Here is an 18,540-nt window from a genome sequence, read left to right on the forward strand (position 1 = left end):
AATTCACGTTACACAGTGACTAAGGAAATTAAGTTATCTTTCGGGAATGTTTGGAAACACTAATGAGTTAAAGAGTAGGGGTTTATAAAACATGCCAATCGCATCATATATTAACACCGATTCAAATCAGTCTTTAACTACATGACGTCAGAGTTGAAAGTAGTTACAAAATCTGCCAGTTTTTTTCTTTTTGTCCAAAAAGTAGATCAACTGTGAACAGTTTACTTAATGATTTCAGTCTACTATGAATAACAAAGCTATAAAAAATATTGATTTATACTCACTGGTTTTAGTGGGTCGACCACAATGAAACCAAAATGAATACGCGTCAATAACAGGACCTTTTCTTCTGAAAAGTAAAAGAGAAGGAAAAGTTAAGCCAATTATTGCTGGGCAAACGATGCTTCCAAACAATTATTCGCGTGACTTTATTTTTCGCGTGACTCAATAACAACTCTTACAACAAGAAGAATAACAGTCACGCAATTCATGCAAACCTCTCCCAGTGTAAATTTAAAGTATTAAGAAATCGCCTATGCTTGTTAAATGCGCAGACAATGCTTTCAGTCATGCACAGACAGTTTACAGTTTATAAACTTACCGTGTCTAGTTTCTCAGTCTTCTGACGAAAATGAAACTAAAATTGATGGAAACTGAAACAACACTGGGGGTTTCCCTGCAGGACAATAGGAGGTCCAATAGAAAGTTAAAACAATTTCAAATTGAAATATGTTTCAAACGTTCTGCAAAATAATCAAATAAAAAAAATTGAAAGGAAATTATATCTTTTTAGTCCCCATTTTTCGTTATAGCTTTCAAAGCAGATTGGGTTTTTGACCATAGCTAATAATCAGTGAAATATTTATCAAGGTACTGAGACTAAGTTCTTTCTCGTATGTTGCTCGTTCTTTGTCTTAACCATGGATAAAACACAATACGTGTTAAGTCAGTTTTGTCTTATAGATTAAACAACAGAAACGTTTCGGTTATCTAATTAATGCACTATTGAAGGATTGTTCACAGTCCTGGACCTTTCAACATAAATCTTGGCATCATTGTTTGCTCTTTTGAAGTTTCTCAGGCTTAGAAACCACTCCAGTTTACTATTAATTTAACTCCGTGTGGGCTGATTAATAGAATTTACATTCCACGCCGGTTCCTGTCATAGACAGACTGACTTGCTCTGAAGAGAAATAAGACAACTAATGAAAGCTACTTTTGCCATCGTTTTGTTGTAAAATATGGAAGGCCTTGAATTAACTTTTCGTCAGTAATTACTTTATAATGTACTTTGTACGATTTGATTGATTTCCAACTCCTTTTTTCGGTGGCAACAGACATCAGAACTGACAGAGCCACAAACTTTTTTGTTTACTAGCAAACAATGGAGTTTGCAATTGATCATCACTTTATGATTGCTTGAATTTCGTGGCTATCATAATAAAGCTTATAATAGTATTCCAACTGGTTAAGATAGAAACTAGACGATGCAAAGTTAGCTAGAATTGTACTTACCACGTCGGAACTTGCTTTGGAAAGTGAAACTACGAAAACCGCTCGAGGCGTTCTAGAAATTTCGAGAAAACACTGATTATCACAGTACGCCAAGCATGGAAGATGTATTTTGAAGTTTCTAGAGCGTCAAAACGTAAGCTTGACAGGATGCGAGATAAGCTGAAAATCCTAGCGGGATGTGGAAAGCCGGATGCGGGATGAGAGCAGCATGTGTTGAGTTCAACCAGGAAATGCGGGATAAATTTGGAATTGATGGACGGGATGCGGGATGAAAAAAAGTTACGGTTACAAAGTGACTGGAGGAATTAATTTACCTTTGCTGAGTGCCCCGAGACACTATTGAGTTGAAAAGGAAGAGTTTTTTAAACAGATTGCCAATCGTGTTTCGGTCACACGAACGTCGCTACTTATAACTGGATTTGATTAGTCTTTAAATACATGACTCAGAGTTAAAAGTAGTTAGTGATTAGCTTCGACGTTGCCGTCACTAATTCTCTCAGGTTCAGACTTTGCATTGAAAAATGAAATTGACTGTGAACAGTTTACATCACTATTTCAGTCTGCTATGAATATATTATAACTAGGCTAAAATCATCATTTATACTCACTAGCTTTGGTGAGTCACCAGAGTGAAACCAAAACCAATACGCGTCAATAACAGGACCTTTTCCCCTGAAAAGTAAGCAAAGAGGGAAAGTTAAGCAAATTGTTACTACTGAAAAACGGTGATTCCAAACAATCATTTCTGTGACTACATTTTTCGCGTGACTCACTTTTGGCGCTTACAGCAGGAAGAAAATCAGTCACGCGATTCGTGACGTCTCTTCCAGTGTAAACTCTAGATCTTGTATATGTGCACGCAACTAGTCACAAATAGCTTACAGTTTATAAACTTACTATGTTCGGTTTGTCAGTCTTCTCCTAAAAGCGGAGCGACTGTGAACAGCTAACGTGATAATTTCAGTCTAATATGTATAACAAAGCTAAATCTGATTTGCACTCACCACTTTTGTTGAGTAACTAGAATGAAACTACAACCAATATGCGCCGACAACGATAATATTTCCTGTAAAAATTGTTAAGAAGGAAACGTTAAACAGATTTTTACTCCACAACGGTACTTCCAAACAATAATTCGTTTGATTTATTTGTCCGCGTGACTTACAGCGCTCAAAAACTGAAAAAAATCAGTCACGCGCGCGATTCATGAAAAATCTCTTTCAGTGTAAACTGAAACTATTAAACATCGCTTTGAAATACACGTTGTATGTGTATGAAACGGTATCAATCATGAACAGCTTAAAGTTTACAAACATACCGTGCTCAGTCTCTCGATCCTCGGACGAAATTAAATGAAAAGTGCTAGAGACTGAAGAACAAAAACAAATGCAAATTGTTAACGGTGGAATTAATTACTGATGGCAAAATCCAATGTTTATTAAAGCATATTTCGTTGTTGACTATAGTTAATAGATTGAAATGATTATTAAGCCCGACAAAGTTCTTGTTCTATGTTTTTGTTTTCATTTCGGTCTTGACCGTGCTTAAACACAATAAGTGATTATTTTTGTTTCACAGACTATATAACTCGAGTAAAAAGTTTCGGTTATGTGATTTATGCCTACTTAATGTCGTTGTTCCTAGCGAAAGTAAGTCAACCGTGGCGACTTGCAATTGAACCAGAGCTATTACTCAAATACAAACAACTTTTGATGGCGTTAATGGGGGAACACGGCCTTGCGTTTGGTTAGCCCATGCGACTTCCGGCGATAGCGTGACAAAACAACCTCATTTATCTCCTCAGCACCACGAACTGAATGACAGACAGCATGTGCTGGATCGGACAAGAGTATCGGTTAGCAAGCGATGTTCAAAGGCGATGAAAAAAACAACAAGCTTGGGGGAAGTCGCTGCGCAGGCTTAACCGCACCACACAGGAGTGACCCTTTGTTTATTATGCAGGAATACATGACCAACCTCTTCTCCAAAGGGAGGGAGGGAAAATTAAACGATAGATTTACAATAAGTAATAGCTACGTTGCTTAGACGAACTCAGAATGGACTCTGAACAATTTTCCGAGCTTTTATATGGAGACGCTCGTCTGCTTGTAAGCCAGTAGGAAAGGCTGTACTACCGAACAGCTTACCATAACACGTGTAACATCTTAAACATGAATAGTGCTTTAATGCTTTGTGCCAATGCTATGGTACGTTATAACGTTCAGAAGGTAACGAAACTACAATGTTTTAGGTTTAGCTACAATAAGGCTCACAGTTTGCTGACCTTTGAAATATAACTGCTCAATAGCTCTATAGAAAGTGATGCCGCCATGAACGGCTCATTGAGAACGTACGTCACGCTCCATTAACTATATTTTACTGGCGTGACAGTAAAATCTCATTGTATATGATCGCAAAACGAAAGACTGTTTACTGTTGTGGACCTTCCAACATAAATCGTGGCATCTTTGTTTCCTCTTTAGAAGTTTGGCAAGTTTCTCCTCTTCTAACTATGAGTTGATTAATGAATAAAGTTTACATTCCTCGCCTTCCTTTCATAGAAACTAACTGACTTGCTCACAAGACAAATACGACAACTAAAGACGAATGGCTTTTGCCATCGTTCTGTTGTAATTCCTCATATTTGTTATACGCGAGCGCTCATTTCATAATTTAGTTTGCACAATCTCATTGATTTCCTTCTGCCGCCATCTCCTGGCAACAATATCAATTCACAGAGCTAAAAACTTTCCGTTTCTTACAGCAAACAATTGACTTTGGGGTTAATTATCACTGCATGATTGTTTGAAGGTCGTGGATATCATAATGGAGCTCTATATTATTCTAACTGGTTAAGATAGAAACCAGACGATGCAAAATGGAACCCCGAAAACCACTTGAGGAGTTCTCGATGTTTCGAGAAAACACTGATTGTCACTGATTGTCACTGATTGTCTTCCATAATCCATGGAAGATCTATTTCGAAGTTTCTGGAGTGTCAAATCATAAACTTGGCGGAATATGCGAGATAAGCTAAAACTCATGGCGGGATGTGGAATGCGGGATGTGGGATTCGGGACGAAAATATTTTGGCCTGAGCAGCATGTGCCCATTTCAACCAGGAAGTGCGTTTAAATTTGATATTGAGGGACGGGATGCGGGATGAAAAACGGCAAATCACAGTTACTCAATGCCTGGAGAAATAAATTTACCTTTCGGGAGTGTTTGGAACACTAATTTTTCTAAAACAGTTTTCCAATCGTGTTTCAGTCACACCAGCGTCATTAACTATAGCTGGTTCAAATTAGCCTTTAATAACATGACGTTAGAGTTAAGAGTAGTCAGTGATTATGGTCGACACTACGGCAACAAATTCTCCCGGGTTCTTTCTTTACCTTCAAAAATTAGATCGACTGCAAGCAGCTTACTTAATGTTTCAGTCTAGTATGAATAACAAAGCTATTAAAATAATGATATCTACTCACTAGTTTTGGTGAGTCGACCACAATGAAAGCAAAATGACTATGCGTCAATAACAGGACCTTTTCCTCTGAAAAGTAGAAGAGAGAGAAAAGTTAATCGAATTATTACTGCGCAAACGATGCTTCCAAACAATTATTCGCGTGACTCAGTAATTGCTCTTAAAAGAAAAAGAAATCAGCCACGCGATTCATGCAAACCTCTCCAAGTGTAAATTTAAAGTATTAAAAATCAGCTCTACTTATTATATGTGCTCACAACGCTATCGGTCATAGACAGTTTACAGTTTATAAACTTACCGTGTTCAGTTTCTTAATCTTCTGGTGAAAAGAAAACCAAAAGTGATACAAAATGAAATAAAACTAAGGGTGTTTCCTTGCAAGACAATAGGAGCTCAAACATTGATCATAAAACAATCAAATAAAATCACTCGAAAACAAGTTGCATGTTTCTATTCCCATTCTTTGTTAAATACTGACAGCAAAGTCCAATAGCTTTGAAAGTGTACTGGGTTTCTGAGCATTGATAATAAATGGAAATGGTTATTAAGCAAGACAAAGTTCTTTGTTGTATGTTGCTGTTCGCTCTTTGGAAGAGAAAGTAAAGTTAAACCAATTAGCACTGCGCAGACGATTCTTGCAAACAATTATTCGCTGACTCACTAATACTTCTTACAATATGAAGAAAATCAGTCACGTGATTCATAATTTGTTCTATGTACATCTAACTCTATCAGTCACAGACAGCTTGCTGTTTATAAACTTACCGTATTCAGTTTCTCGATCTTGTGATGAAAGTGAAACCAAAAGTGAAAGAAACTGAAAAGACACTGTAAGAGTTTCCCTGAGAAGCAAGTGGAAGTCAATGAAAAATGCAAATTAAATTTCGTATTATTTTCAAACGCGGCTCAAACCAGCTGAACTAAAACACTTCTTCTAAAGTGTGTTATTAATTTTTTTGCTATCTCCATTTTTTGTCAACATACTAATGGGAAAGTCCAATAGCTTTAAAGGCAAATTGAACGTGCATCACTTCGTTTACAGAGGGATAAATGTTTCTGCCAAAATTGTTTCCAGTACATGGGAACCCCGCATTACGATCACCTCATTATGACTGCCATCTTTTTTGTCTCGGTGAAACGCCCATACTTTTCTTTATAAGAAAACCCCGTTAATGCGGCCACCCCGTTAATACGGCCAACGACCACATTGTGATATTCCAATCGGTATAATCCTTGATAATTTTATCCCGTTTATACTGCCACTCAAACCAGTTATGTTCATCTTTCCATTGTTAATATGGTATGTAATGATTAAAGAACAGTTCTTTTTACAAGTGCAATTGTGATACATATGTTAAGACCTCACTCAATTTAGACCAGTCATGAAATTTGACCCTACCCGTTAATACAGCCAAATTTTCATGGACCGTTGATGACCGTATTAACAGAGTTCCACTGTAAAATAGCAAGAAACAAAAGAAATTCCGTAGTGTCTTCGGAATTTCTTTTCTTTCTCGTGATTACGATAACTAAGCTCACCTGAACGTGTCACCCATTACAAAAAGAGGAATAGTGGAAAGCTTTAATTTAATAATGTTGACTGTCTCATGGCTAACAATGTTGTTTTGGAAGACCTGAACCATACTGCTAATCTGTGTCTAATCTGTGTCTAATCTGTGCAGTGGCTGTCGAATCGACTTTGTAGAAAGTTCGCTTGTCTTATTCTACGAAACAGCATTTACAGTGAAACCTGAATTAAGCGGACCCCATATCAAGTGGAAACTCTCTATTAAGTCGACACTAGCTGAAGTCCCAAAATTTTCATCCCACATTTACTGCAAAAAAAAAAAAAACCCTGCATTCAGCGAACACTTCTGTTAAGCGGACACGGACACCATGTTGCACAAAACCAGCAATAAGCGGACACTTCAAGAGCTTTCTACTTCTAAAGATCTAGCTGAGACTCCTTTAACATTGTTCAGCGATGTCGTTTTAAAGCTAAGCGATTATTGCAGATTGATGCATTTACTGACTGAACATTGTTCTATGAGCAGTGTTTGATCTCACACTGTGTTACACTGTGCTATAAAAGAGTTACTAGTTAACTATTATCGCACGACATATTAGAACCTGTTTTGAACGGACACCATGTATTAAGCGGACACTAATGAGGGTCCTAACGGTGTCCACCAAATACAGGTTTCACTGTAGTTAATTTCACTTCCAAAACAACTGTAAATCGTAAACCGTCTGAATTCGTACAGAAGTACGGTAAATTAATTAAGCCCAGGTTAGGGAATGCAGCACCTTCCACAATAAACAAATTTTTGCTTCTTGCACACAAATTATGAAGAACTTTTAAATGATATCCTCCTATTTCTACTCACCAGTCTGTTCAGAACAACAGGATGAATCCAAAATCAAATCGCGTCAACAACAGCAACTGTTTCAATAATAAAAAAGAAGTTAAGCAGATTATATATCGAAAAGCGTTACTTCTAGCGAGCATTCATTTGCGTGACTATATTTTCTTGCGTGACTCATTGTTAGAGCTCGCAACCCAAATAACATTTGTCACGCTATGCATGCAAATTTCTTCCAGAGGAAATGATTTAATAGTATTTAATATTGACTTTTCTGGCAGAGTTAAAGCTCATGTTTTGAAGTACGATGTAAATTTACGGTGTTTAGTTGCACTATCTTGACATCAAAGGGAAACCACCACTAAGAAACTGAAATAAGAGTGAGGGAATTCCTCTGCAAGATAAAGGCAGACAATGACAAACACAAATAAAATAGCTGGAAGACAGCTAAATAAAAGAGTAATTCTAATAAGTATTACATTCTTTGCTCTCTTTAGTTTTCATATGCAGACGAGATAGCCCAAATTTCAAGGAAACAGATGATCGTATCACGCATGCGTTTGTGGGTATCCGGGATGTGGGTTTAAAAAAGGATACGGGGTAAAAATACCTTGGTGGAAAAATAATATCCCCTTTTCGGCGAGCTGGAGGCGCGACTCTTTCAGAGTTCATGGTAAGATACAGAAGAATAACATAGAAAACAGGAAATCGCATTTTCTCTGTTAACTCTAAAGTTTCAGAGAAGTGATTTCCAAGGAGCGCGCATTAGCTCAATGACCACGAAATACCCCTCTAGAGGCCACAAAAAAACAAAGATACAAACAATCAAACAAACAAAACAAAACAAAACAAAAATATTACTACTACTACTACTACTGTTCAGAGTTCATTCGTTATCCTACATTGCCTCGTTTGATTTGTTGGGACACCCAAATTATCAATCGAAGAAAATCCAACTTATATTTGTCGAGCTCATTCAAGATATATGCAAACGATTTAATTCGAGTTTGATTGGTTCGTGATGTTGCTAGAGCAAAACATGCCAAATTTGTATTAGTTATCGTCCTTACAGTGAGGCCAGTATGTGTACAGCATTTCGTAACTGAAAGAAGCCCGTTCTGTGACCGAGTTAGGTTCTACTTTAAGAGCGTTGCTTAGGGAGGGGGGGTTCTGAGGTGCCAGTGACTCCCCCTTTTGTAAGCCTTTTTTAAGGAAACAACCTACAACAGGTGGCAAAAACGGCATGACAATCTGGTGAGTACTGTCACTTTGACACAGTGTGACCTCCCCCACCCCCCCCCCCCCCCCCCCATTTGAAAAATCCTGGTGGAGATGATCAACGTCTTTGTAAAGTGACTATCATAGAGGTGTGTTCTTGATCCATTACAGTCTTATCTCAACCCTAAATGTATTCCATAACCGGTTGGAAGGGACACGAGGCATTAGCTAAAGCAGGTCACTAATAGAGTACTAGCAGTGCTGGCAAAAGCATTTGATTCGGGATATCGAGACCATAAACACTAGGCCATACAATTATATGAGGAGGTTTTCGGGATATCCCGAATAAGCGAGATCGATATGGTAACTGTTGACAGTGGAAGCCGAAATTTTACAATGTTAGAAACAAAATATAATTACGACTAACTTACCGTTGCGCAGCAGACTGTGAACAGCCGTTTGCTCTCCTTAAGAAAAATTGCAGAGGGGCGTCTATGTGACATTGTTACAGTATAGCGTGTTGTTCGCATAAATTATGGTTCCATAAAAATATTTCAGTTTCAAATTATCTGATATCACAAGAGGAAAGAGAAACAAAATACGAAAAAGACATTGCTGTATGCACGTGAACTTTGACTGATAAAGCCATTTATGACCTCTGCTAAGGAAATGACAGAACAAACAAGCTTCGACTTCGAATTCAGCCTTCCCTATGTTTTTTCTTATGAATGTGGTAACGATTTATTATTGTCAACTGAGAGGACAAACAATACAAGATTAGCTGCTTACCATAGCAGAGCTTCCTTTGAAAACTGAAAACTACGAAGCATTCCCGTGTGAAACGTATTTTGTACTTTTGTGCGAGCGAAACTGATCTCTTAGGGAATACGTTATTAGCTCACGAAACACAAAATGCACCTAAAGAGCCCAAACAAAATAAAACTGACTGGTCAGATTTTATTCCTCCTAGTTCTAAGTGCCTCCCCCACCCTCTCCAGGAAGGTATCAGAAGGAGAACTCAGTGTATTGTCCTCTTGGGACGGGAAATGGACAATTTCTCCCTTACCGAACTATAATAAAAGGTTTGTTATCGATTTATTGCAGTCTATTGGCTCAAGCCAGAAGTCGGGAAGGATGTGTAGTAATAACTTAAGCTAGCGAAGGCAGCTCAAATATCCTCTTCTGGTAGATTACTGCTAGGATAGGTTTCGTTCGAGACCTTCCTGCTTTAACCAAGACGCAATAAAATTCACTGGGACGTTTTCGTGATATCCCGAATAAACAAGATGGATATGGTAAAATTTCATATGCAGAAGCCGACAACAACGACTTTCTTACCGTTGCGCAGTAGTTTGTGTACAGCCGTCCGTTCTCCTCAAGAAAACTGCAGAATCGTGTTTGTGTGTTACTGTTAATAATTCTGTTGCTCACACAAATTATACATCCGTAAAACTATTTCAGTTTCCCAGCATCTGACGTCATAAGCGGAACAACAAAATAAATGATATTGCTGTCTGCACGTGATTTTTGCATTCGGCCGTTTATGACCTTTTCCACGTTCACCGATATAAAAAACCAGACCGCTCGGAATAATTTCGTGATGACCAATGTGGTTTGATACTTCAGTTAATCAATCTTTTAAATGCCAAAGTATTAAAAGACAATCTCACATACAGGGTCACCGTAAATTTACTATTTGTGTCAGTCTGTTGATGATATCCGTCGTCATTCCTGTTGTAACAGGCCTTGAAGTCACAGAACCAAACAGCTTGGAGTTTGCTGTTAGTCTCGAGTACATTCAATTGTTAATTGGTTAAGAAAAGACCAAAACATAAAGGATAACTTTTACCTACCACGGGGAATTTCACATCGGAAAGGGTCGAAAGTGAATTCTATGAAACACTCAGGAAAAAGGGTGATATATATTTCGCAGGGGTTAGGTGGAATGCGCGATGGGTTTGAACAAGAGGCGAGATCCGAAATATGACACTTCTTCGTAAAAACATAATATGCACTCTTTAACAATTAATGGCGGGATACGCATTGACAAACAGCAAATTGCGAATCGTTTCTTAACTCCACGGTGTTACTAAAATGAACTGTGAGGAGTGGATTTTGTCTCAAGTGGCAGGAAATACGCCTCGAGAGGCCGTCTAAAGAAATTGTCCTGATATTTTTTCTTCTCGTTATATTTAGTATTTTCGTCCTTCCGGCAGCTTAATGTAATACGCGGTTTTGAAGTTATCAAGATCGAACAAAATCGAAGGAAGTTTTAATGGAGCTAAATCAAACTATATAAGAACGATTCAATTCGTGTTTGCGGTACGTAATATTGCTTTTTTTTTGTTCTTCCGTACAGTAAGGGCAGTATTTATAGAACATCTGTTTGTGGCGAAAAGAAACCTCTGTTCAGGATCAACCTGTTATGATTAAGGTGTTCACTTCTACTTGTGGTGGATTGATTTATTGCAGTCTACTCCCAACTCTGAATGTGGTAAATTCGAAAAACTGGTTAAGAGGGACATAAAGCATTTGCTTATGTGGGTCACCGGAACAATCTGCTAGCAAATTATTGGTGGCAAGAGCATTTGATTTAGGACCTCAGGATAATAGCCACTAGGCCATACAACTATACGAGGCGGCTTTTTTCGATATCCCGAATGAGCAAAATGGATATGGCAATTTTTATCAGTCGAACTTGGAATCAAATATTGTTTTAAACAAAATAATGAGTAACTTACCGTTGCACAGTGGTCTGTGTTCAGCCGTCCGCTTTCCTCAAGAAAAATTGCACAGAGACTTCCGCGTGTCACTGTTCATAATAGGGTCGCTCGTTTAATTAACATTCATAAAAAAATTTCAGTTTCACAGCATCTGACGTGCCAAGTGGAGACAAAACCGAAATTGTTGGGTTCACGTGATTTTGTCATAAGGCCGTTTGTGACATTTGAGCATGTTCACAGATATTCACGCAATGATTGCTCAACAAGAAACTGAAATGATATTGAGTTACTTCCCCCGCGACTAGAGGAAAAAAAACTATCTAGGGTGTGTTATATCTTTTCCTATCTGACATGCTTTAAAGACAGAGGGCGACCTTAAAAGAACTTAGCCTGCGAGCAATGCGAGCAATGCTATCCGGCTGGTGAAGAGGCGCAAAGTTTACTTTCTCGTGTCGCGGCTTCGCTTCCGGATTTCTCGCTCGCTGCTATGCCACGCGCCCTTGTGCTCCAACGTGAGCTCGCTCGCAGGCTAAGAAGAATTTAGCTGATGTCGCTCGATCTTTTTTAATTCTTCATGCGCATTATTAAGACACGAGAGAATGTGAATTTACCACTTATGTCAGTCACTTTATAATAAACTTTCCACGATCGATGCGATCGATGCACTCTTCCTAATTTCCATTGTAGCAGACCACGACATCACAGACTTAAACAGCTTCGAGTTAGCCATAAGTCTTCGTTTTGGGTTTTTGTGAATGTCACAGCTCTACATTATTGTCAACTGAGAGGGTAAACAATACCATTTTAGCTACTTACTACAGTAGGTTCCCTTTGAAAGGTGAAAAGTACGAATTGCAGGTTCGGGTGTTTCCAGAAATTCCAAGAAAACAGCTGATCATAAAGTGCGGTTTAAGAAATTTGTTTAGAAAGTTGGTGAAGTTTACAGAGGAAGAACGTTTTTCAGTTTTCTCTTCCGCATTCCGCCATTAACTTATTTAAAATCTCCCGCATCCCGCCTGCGTAATGTATTTTCACGCATGCTTGATGGGTATGCCTGGAAATGCCCTACAAAATAAAGCAATTCCGATTTCATTCGTCGCTGTCCTCAGTGCCTCCCTCCCCTGGTAGGGTAACTTGGTACTCGCGAGTGTAAATTATTTGATGCACTTTGGACAACCAAGTTATCAATCGAGGAAATTCGAACGAAGTCTTACTGGAGCTACTGTCAATCAAGCTATATCAGAACGATTGAATTTGACTTTGATTGGTACGTAACGTAACGCTACTCCTACAAAACATCCCACCAATTGTTGTTGTTTTTCTTTGTACAATAAGGCTAGTATAAAGATATACATTTGTTTGTATTAGAGAGCTGTTTTCGTTATGGGATAGCGTAAAGTCCTACTTCGACAATCTCGGCAGGAGTATGACGCATGTGCTAAAGCAGGTTAGTAATTGAATTCTAGCAGATTACTCCTGGCAGGAGTTTTGATTCTTGGACTTACCGGCCTATTAGAGGAGGTTTTTGTAGTATCCGGAACATTTAATGACAATGTTATCAGTAGCAGCCTGTATTTTATGGCAAGGTAGTTATTAAGCAGATCTCAGCGTTCTGTTTCGTTCTTTCTGGGTCGGGATTTTGCCATAAGAACCGTTTCCATGGAAACGGTCATAACACGTGTATTTTTTGTTTTTTGAAAGGACGTTCCGGAGGTCATATAATAAACTACTTACTAACCTAGCTTGCTCGAGCCGTACTGGGGAATATTGGCCTTCGCGCGGTCGTTATTGTATGGACCTCGCTTTGCTCTGTCCGTAATGCAACGAGCTTGGGCCATTATTCCCCAGTACGGCTTAAGTAAGCTAGGTTAGTAACAGGTTAATATTTCACATTGTTTCTAAGAAAATATCCTCTTAATTACCGTTGTGGAAAATACAATATAGAAAAATTTATAATTTTTTGTGTGCAAATATACAAGATGCTCAGACACCGCGCGTTAACTCCCGGAAATCATGCACTTGATCCCGGCATGCATTTACTTAGCTGCTGCATATTAGTGAAGGCAAACCAGGAATGCATGGTTTCCAGTCTGGACTACAGCTCTGAACCGATAAGAAAGGGGATAGCGAGTAAACTGTGTGATGTTAAAAATGATCTCACTTTATTTACAAGAGGCACTACAACACACGTCAAAAACTATCTAGTGCTAAAATTTGGATTGAATTAAATTTCAAACGCATTAATATAACTATAGAGACAGTAACTACCCTAAAGTCATCATCAGTTCTCGAGGCGCCAGTAGGCGCATAGTCTAAAGTAATACAAGATATTTGCCTGAGGCAAATTAAATTAAATGGTATTATAAAGAGATCAATATCATTTATCAAGCATTCAAACACAGCTTTCTTAACTGGACTACCTAAACTCAGTGATTGATGGGTTTTGCAAATGAACAGAATCTGCAAAGAATCCAATACGCTTCAGAAAAGTACTTTTCCTGCTGAGTTGTGTTTTTGTTTGTTGAGTTCCTGGACATTAGTAAAAGTCAAAAAACATGAGTGATGAAAACACAAAGAGAAAACTCATCCCCCGAACAATTTAAAAAATGGAACTTTTAATATGATACCATAAACGACACTTTTTAAAAGTAATGGCGCACTGTTTAAATCGCTAGTCAGAAGTTGTGTCGTGCGCCAGGTGACTCCTGGGTAAAAAACAACTGGAATCAAGGAAACACTTATCCTGAAGGACAAGGCAAATTCTAGGCTTAGTAAGAAGGAAACTTTAATTTTTCATACATTATAATCGCTCGGTAACAGTGGGTCGCGGGAGGGGTGAGTGGGAAACATTCTCAACAGGGACAACTTTTCACCATGTAAGTAGGCGATTAACTTGCAACCGACACTGAACCACCAGTCGCTTAGCGGCGATAGCGGGTTAAATCGAAGAGATGTAGGCTTAAAAAACACTCAGAGAAAATTAATTCTCCCTACTCAATTACCGTATAGTTTTGTTAACGTAAGTTCTGAGAATTTAGTGTCACATCAAGACGATTGGTCTATACTCATCACCTGTCTCCCGGACAATGTGTTGATGATCTTTAACTAATGGCTACTCACTTTCTGATCTCTAGCTATTACTTTCCTTTCTAGCTCGTTCATAAGACTTGCCACGGAGTTATTTCTTGAAAAACCTCACTCGTCCATTTGATTTAAAGTTGTCTCTATTCGAAGGACATCTCACACGGAGAAAAAGTGGCAACGAATTTAAACAGTGTTTATTTGATGCATGTGAGCGCAATCTTAAATTACAACGCTTAAAAGCCTGGAAACGTAGCTGTTACCGTGCGTCTCTGTAAAACAGGAAAATAACCCTTGGCTACACAGACACTCATGATCAGAGTGCGCACTCAGTTGTTAGAGGTTATTGCTGAAAAGTATCAAACAAAAGCGCCTATAAATCACATTGTTTGTCCAGTTGATGATTTACATGGTTAGCATAAACACTCACGCTTCATTGGCGAGGGCGAGGCTTCGAGAGAACTACCAACAGATGAAATCGTTGCGCGAGTGTTCTAAATGCAAACGATTTCAAGAACCGTTGCTGACATGTCTAGCAGGATTTGGATCTCGTAACTTATGACATGTAATGGCAACAGTTTCGTTAACGTTTATCAGCTTGCCCCCCTCACCCCCTCCCTCCGCCGAAAAAGCGTTTTGTTTCTAACAAATACTTACCGTTATATCCCAAAGTCAAATGTCACGTTGTCTCCAATCAGCATAAACGGCGCCCAATCGCGAACGTTGTTAAAGCCGTTACCTCTCATCCATTTCATGGCCCGGTGAAGAGATTCACTGGCACTCTCCCCACGAACAAGATGCTCGTAGAAACGACACATTAGCTGCTCTGTTGCTTCGTCACTTATGGCCCATAGAGCCACCAAAACGGACCGTGCACCGGATCCTAAGAACGCTCGAGCGATCCCAACGACTCCTTCGGCTCTAATCTGCCCACGTGCACTATGACAGCAGCTAAGTACCACCAGTTTAGCTCGCAGTTGAACTTTTGCAATGTCAGACATCGTCAATAGGTAATCTTCTTCTTCTGGAAGCCTGTTAGGAGGTCCTACTGGAGAAAGGGCAATTTCTCCTCTTTCGGCATTACCATGGGCTGCAAAATGTATAAGACTCACTGAATGTAGCCCGTCAAGTACCGCCTGCTTTGTTGCATGCCGTCCCAACAAAGGTCGAACACCTAGCAGTCGTCCAATCCTGGCTGCTTCATTTCCTGCACAGGGTAACCTAGAAACCCACCTCTTCGTTCCTTTGTAACGCACCGTACCGACAACTGGATCCCCCACTATCAGAGCACCAGTCTGACTGTGATAGTATACAGGACTGTCCTGAATGAGCTTGAGAGTCGTCAAAGAAGGAACGATGCGGATTCTGAATTTCTCTGATAAATACCTCCCGCCTTCATCTGTTAACGCTGGAAATGGAACTTGGTTTAAGAAGCGATCAGGAACAACAATGAGCTCGGGCTCCTCAAGTAGATCAGCTACCGGACGGATTAACGCTCTGTAGTACAAAGAAACGCTCGATTCGGAGTTTTGACTTTCTTCATCTTCTTCCTCTATAAGTCTCAATGCAGCGAGGTTCTCAACGTCACTTAAAGATCGATCTTCGCAATCTTCCTCGGATAAAATACCAAAGCTCCGAAAGCTTTTTTGGAAGAAATCATGTAACTTGCCAACTGGTCCGGCACCAATTAGTTTCTCATCCACTGTTATTCTTCGGAACTGAATGATTCCTCTGGTCTTGAGAATCCAGAAAGACAGATCATTATTATAATAAGAAATGTGCAGACAAGAGGAGTTACTTTCTTTTTTCATAATATTTTCAATACCAATCCACGATTGCGGATCAGCCGAGATTTGGCTTTTAAGAGAATACTGAGTTGCCATCAAGTCTGCTAATGCTCTAGCCCGAGCCAGCTCTAAAACATAAAGTGCATGGTTCGGATTTCCCGAAAAACAAAGGAACGCACTAAGATTCCGGTAGAGAAAATCCCGATCATCTGCAGACGATACCTTAAAATCGTCGTTGTCCCCTAACAAACTTCGTAAAGTTTCGCTTCTGTTCATACTCAAAAACAGACAGTCAAACGCTTCCTGGATCTTATATTGGCATAACTTCACCACTGAAAGATTACAAAGACATTGGAACTCTTTGTCTAAGTCTTCAATGTCTCGACTAATTGACAATGCCCTCTCAATATAATCTTCCGCCATGACATATTCACCAAGAGATTGATACAATGCTCCTAAGTTTCCGTAATCTGCTGCTTCTCCTTCTTTGTCACCAATTTGTATTCTAATGGCAAGTGCTTTCTCAAGATATTCTTTGGCTTTGTGATATTGACCAAGAGATGTAAACACAGTTCCTAAGTTTCCGTTTGAAGTGGCTTCTCCCCGTTTGTCACCAATTTGTATTTTGATGGCAAGTGCTTTCTCAAGATATTCTTTGGCTTTGTGATATTCACCAAGAGATTGAAACACAGTTCCTAAGTTTCCGTAATCTGCTGCTTCTCCTTCTTTGTCACCAATTTGTATTTTGATGGCAAGTGCTTTCTCAAGATATTCTTTGGCTTTGTGATATTCACCAAGAGATTGAAACACAGTTCCTAAGTTTCCGTAATCTGCTGCTTCTCCTTCTTTGTCACCAATTTGTATTCTAATGGCAAGTGCTTTCTCAAGATATTCTTTGGCTTTGTGATATTCACCAAGAGATTGAAACACAGTTCCTAAGTTTCCGTAATCTGCTGCTTCTCCTTCTTTGTCACCAATTTGTATTCTAATGGCAAGTGCTTTCTCAAGATATTCTTTGGTTTTGTGATATTCACTAAGAGAGTGAAACACAGTTCCTAAGTTTCCGTAATCTGTTGCTTCTCCTTCTTTGTCACCAATTTGTATTCTAATGGCAAGTGCTTTCTCAAGATATTCTTTGGCTTTGTGATATTGACCAAGAGATGTAAACACAGTTCCTAAGTTTCCGTTTGAAGTGGCTTCTCCCCGTTTGTCACCAATTTGTATTTTGATGGCAAGTGCTTTCTCAAGATATTCTTTGGCTTTGTGATATTCACCAAGAGATTGAAACACAGTTCCTAAGTTTCCGTAATCTGCTGCTTCTCCTTCTTTGTCACCAATTTGTATTCTAATGGCAAGTGCTTTCTCAAGATATTCTTTGGCTTTGTGATATTCACCAAGAGATATAAACACAGTTCCTAAGTTTCCGTTTGAAGTGGCTTCTCCCCGTTTGTCACCAATTTGTATTTTGATGGCAAGTGCTTTCTCAAGATATTCTTTGGCTTTGTGATATTCACCAAGAGATTTAAACACAGTTCCTAAGTTTCCGTAATCTGCTGCTTCTCCTTCTTTGTCACCAATTTGTATTCTAATGGCAAGTGCTTTCTCAAGATATTCTTTGGCTTTGTGATATTCACCAAGAGATTTAAACACAGTTCCTAAGTTTCCGTAATCTGCTGCTTCTCCTTCTTTGTCACCAATTTGTATTCTAATGGCAAGTGCTTTCTCAAGATATTCTTTGGCTTTGTGATATTCACCAAGAGATTTAAACACAGTTCCTAAGTTTCCGTTTGAAGTGGCTTCTCCCCGTTTGTCACCAATTTGTATTTTGATGGCAAGTGCTTTCTCAAGATAATCTTTAGCTTTGTGATATTCACCAAGAGATTGAAACACAGTTCCTAAGTTTCCGTAATCTGCTGCTTCTCCTTCTTTGTCACCAATTTGTATTCTAATGGCAAGTGCTTTCTCAAGATATTCTTTGGCTTTGTGATATTCACCAAGAGATTGAAACACAGTTCCTAAGTTTCCGTAAACTGCTGCTTCTCCTTTTCTGTCACCAATTTGTATTTTGATGGCAAGTGCTTTCTCAAGATATTCTTTGGCTTTGTGATATTCACCAAGAGATTGAAACACAGTTCCTAAGTTTCCGTAAACTGCTGCTTCTCCTTTTCTGTCACCAATTTGTATTCTGATGGCAAGTGCTTTCTCAAGATACTCTTTAGCTTTGTTATATTTACAAAGAGATAAGAAGAGAGTTCCCAAGTTTCCATACGAAGTGGCTTCTCCCTTTTTGTCACCCATTTCCTTCATGATTTTTATGGCTTTCTCATAAAGTTCCTTTGCTTCTTTGTATCGATATTGCTGTTTACATATTT

At 39.0% G+C, this 18,540-nt stretch overlaps 1 protein-coding gene and 2 long non-coding RNA genes across 4 annotated transcripts in view; all 3 read right to left on the minus strand.

The window, feature by feature from the left end:
- Positions 1-284: 284 nt before the first annotated feature.
- On the minus strand, positions 285-2,376 carry LOC149107814 (uncharacterized). Of its 2 annotated transcripts, XR_016209148.1 has the most exons (4): positions 2,124-2,376; positions 1,516-1,567; positions 602-676; positions 285-349 (listed from the first exon to the last, which is right to left on the minus strand). It is a non-coding gene; the product is annotated as an uncharacterized LOC149107814 (long non-coding RNA). The 2 variants fall into 2 exon arrangements; XR_016209149.1 differs by lacking the exon at positions 1,516-1,567.
- Positions 2,377-2,518: 142 nt separating this feature from the next.
- LOC149107815 (uncharacterized) lies at positions 2,519-5,073 on the minus strand. Its single transcript, XR_016209158.1, has 3 exons — positions 5,001-5,073; positions 2,834-2,884; positions 2,519-2,581 (listed from the first exon to the last, which is right to left on the minus strand). It is a non-coding gene; the product is annotated as an uncharacterized LOC149107815 (long non-coding RNA).
- Positions 5,074-13,440: 8,367 nt separating this feature from the next.
- Positions 13,441-18,540, minus strand: part of LOC149107816 (uncharacterized) — a 6,548-nt gene continuing 1,448 nt past the window's right edge. Inside the window, exons 2-3 of the mRNA XM_089295928.1 lie at positions 15,039-18,540; positions 13,441-14,730 (exon numbers count right to left, since the gene is read on the minus strand). The exon at positions 15,039-18,540 is cut by the window's right edge and continues 333 nt beyond it. Coding sequence (XP_089152054.1) covers positions 15,041-18,540 — 3,500 coding nt within the window. The 3' untranslated portion in view covers positions 13,441-14,730; positions 15,039-15,040. The remainder of the gene's footprint in view (positions 14,731-15,038) is intronic.

The sequence above is a fragment of the Orbicella faveolata genome, unplaced genomic scaffold, assembly GCF_042242905.1.
Source record: "Orbicella faveolata isolate gen_17 unplaced genomic scaffold, um_ofav_v1 contig_26, whole genome shotgun sequence".
NCBI lineage: Eukaryota > Metazoa > Cnidaria > Anthozoa > Scleractinia > Merulinidae > Orbicella > Orbicella faveolata.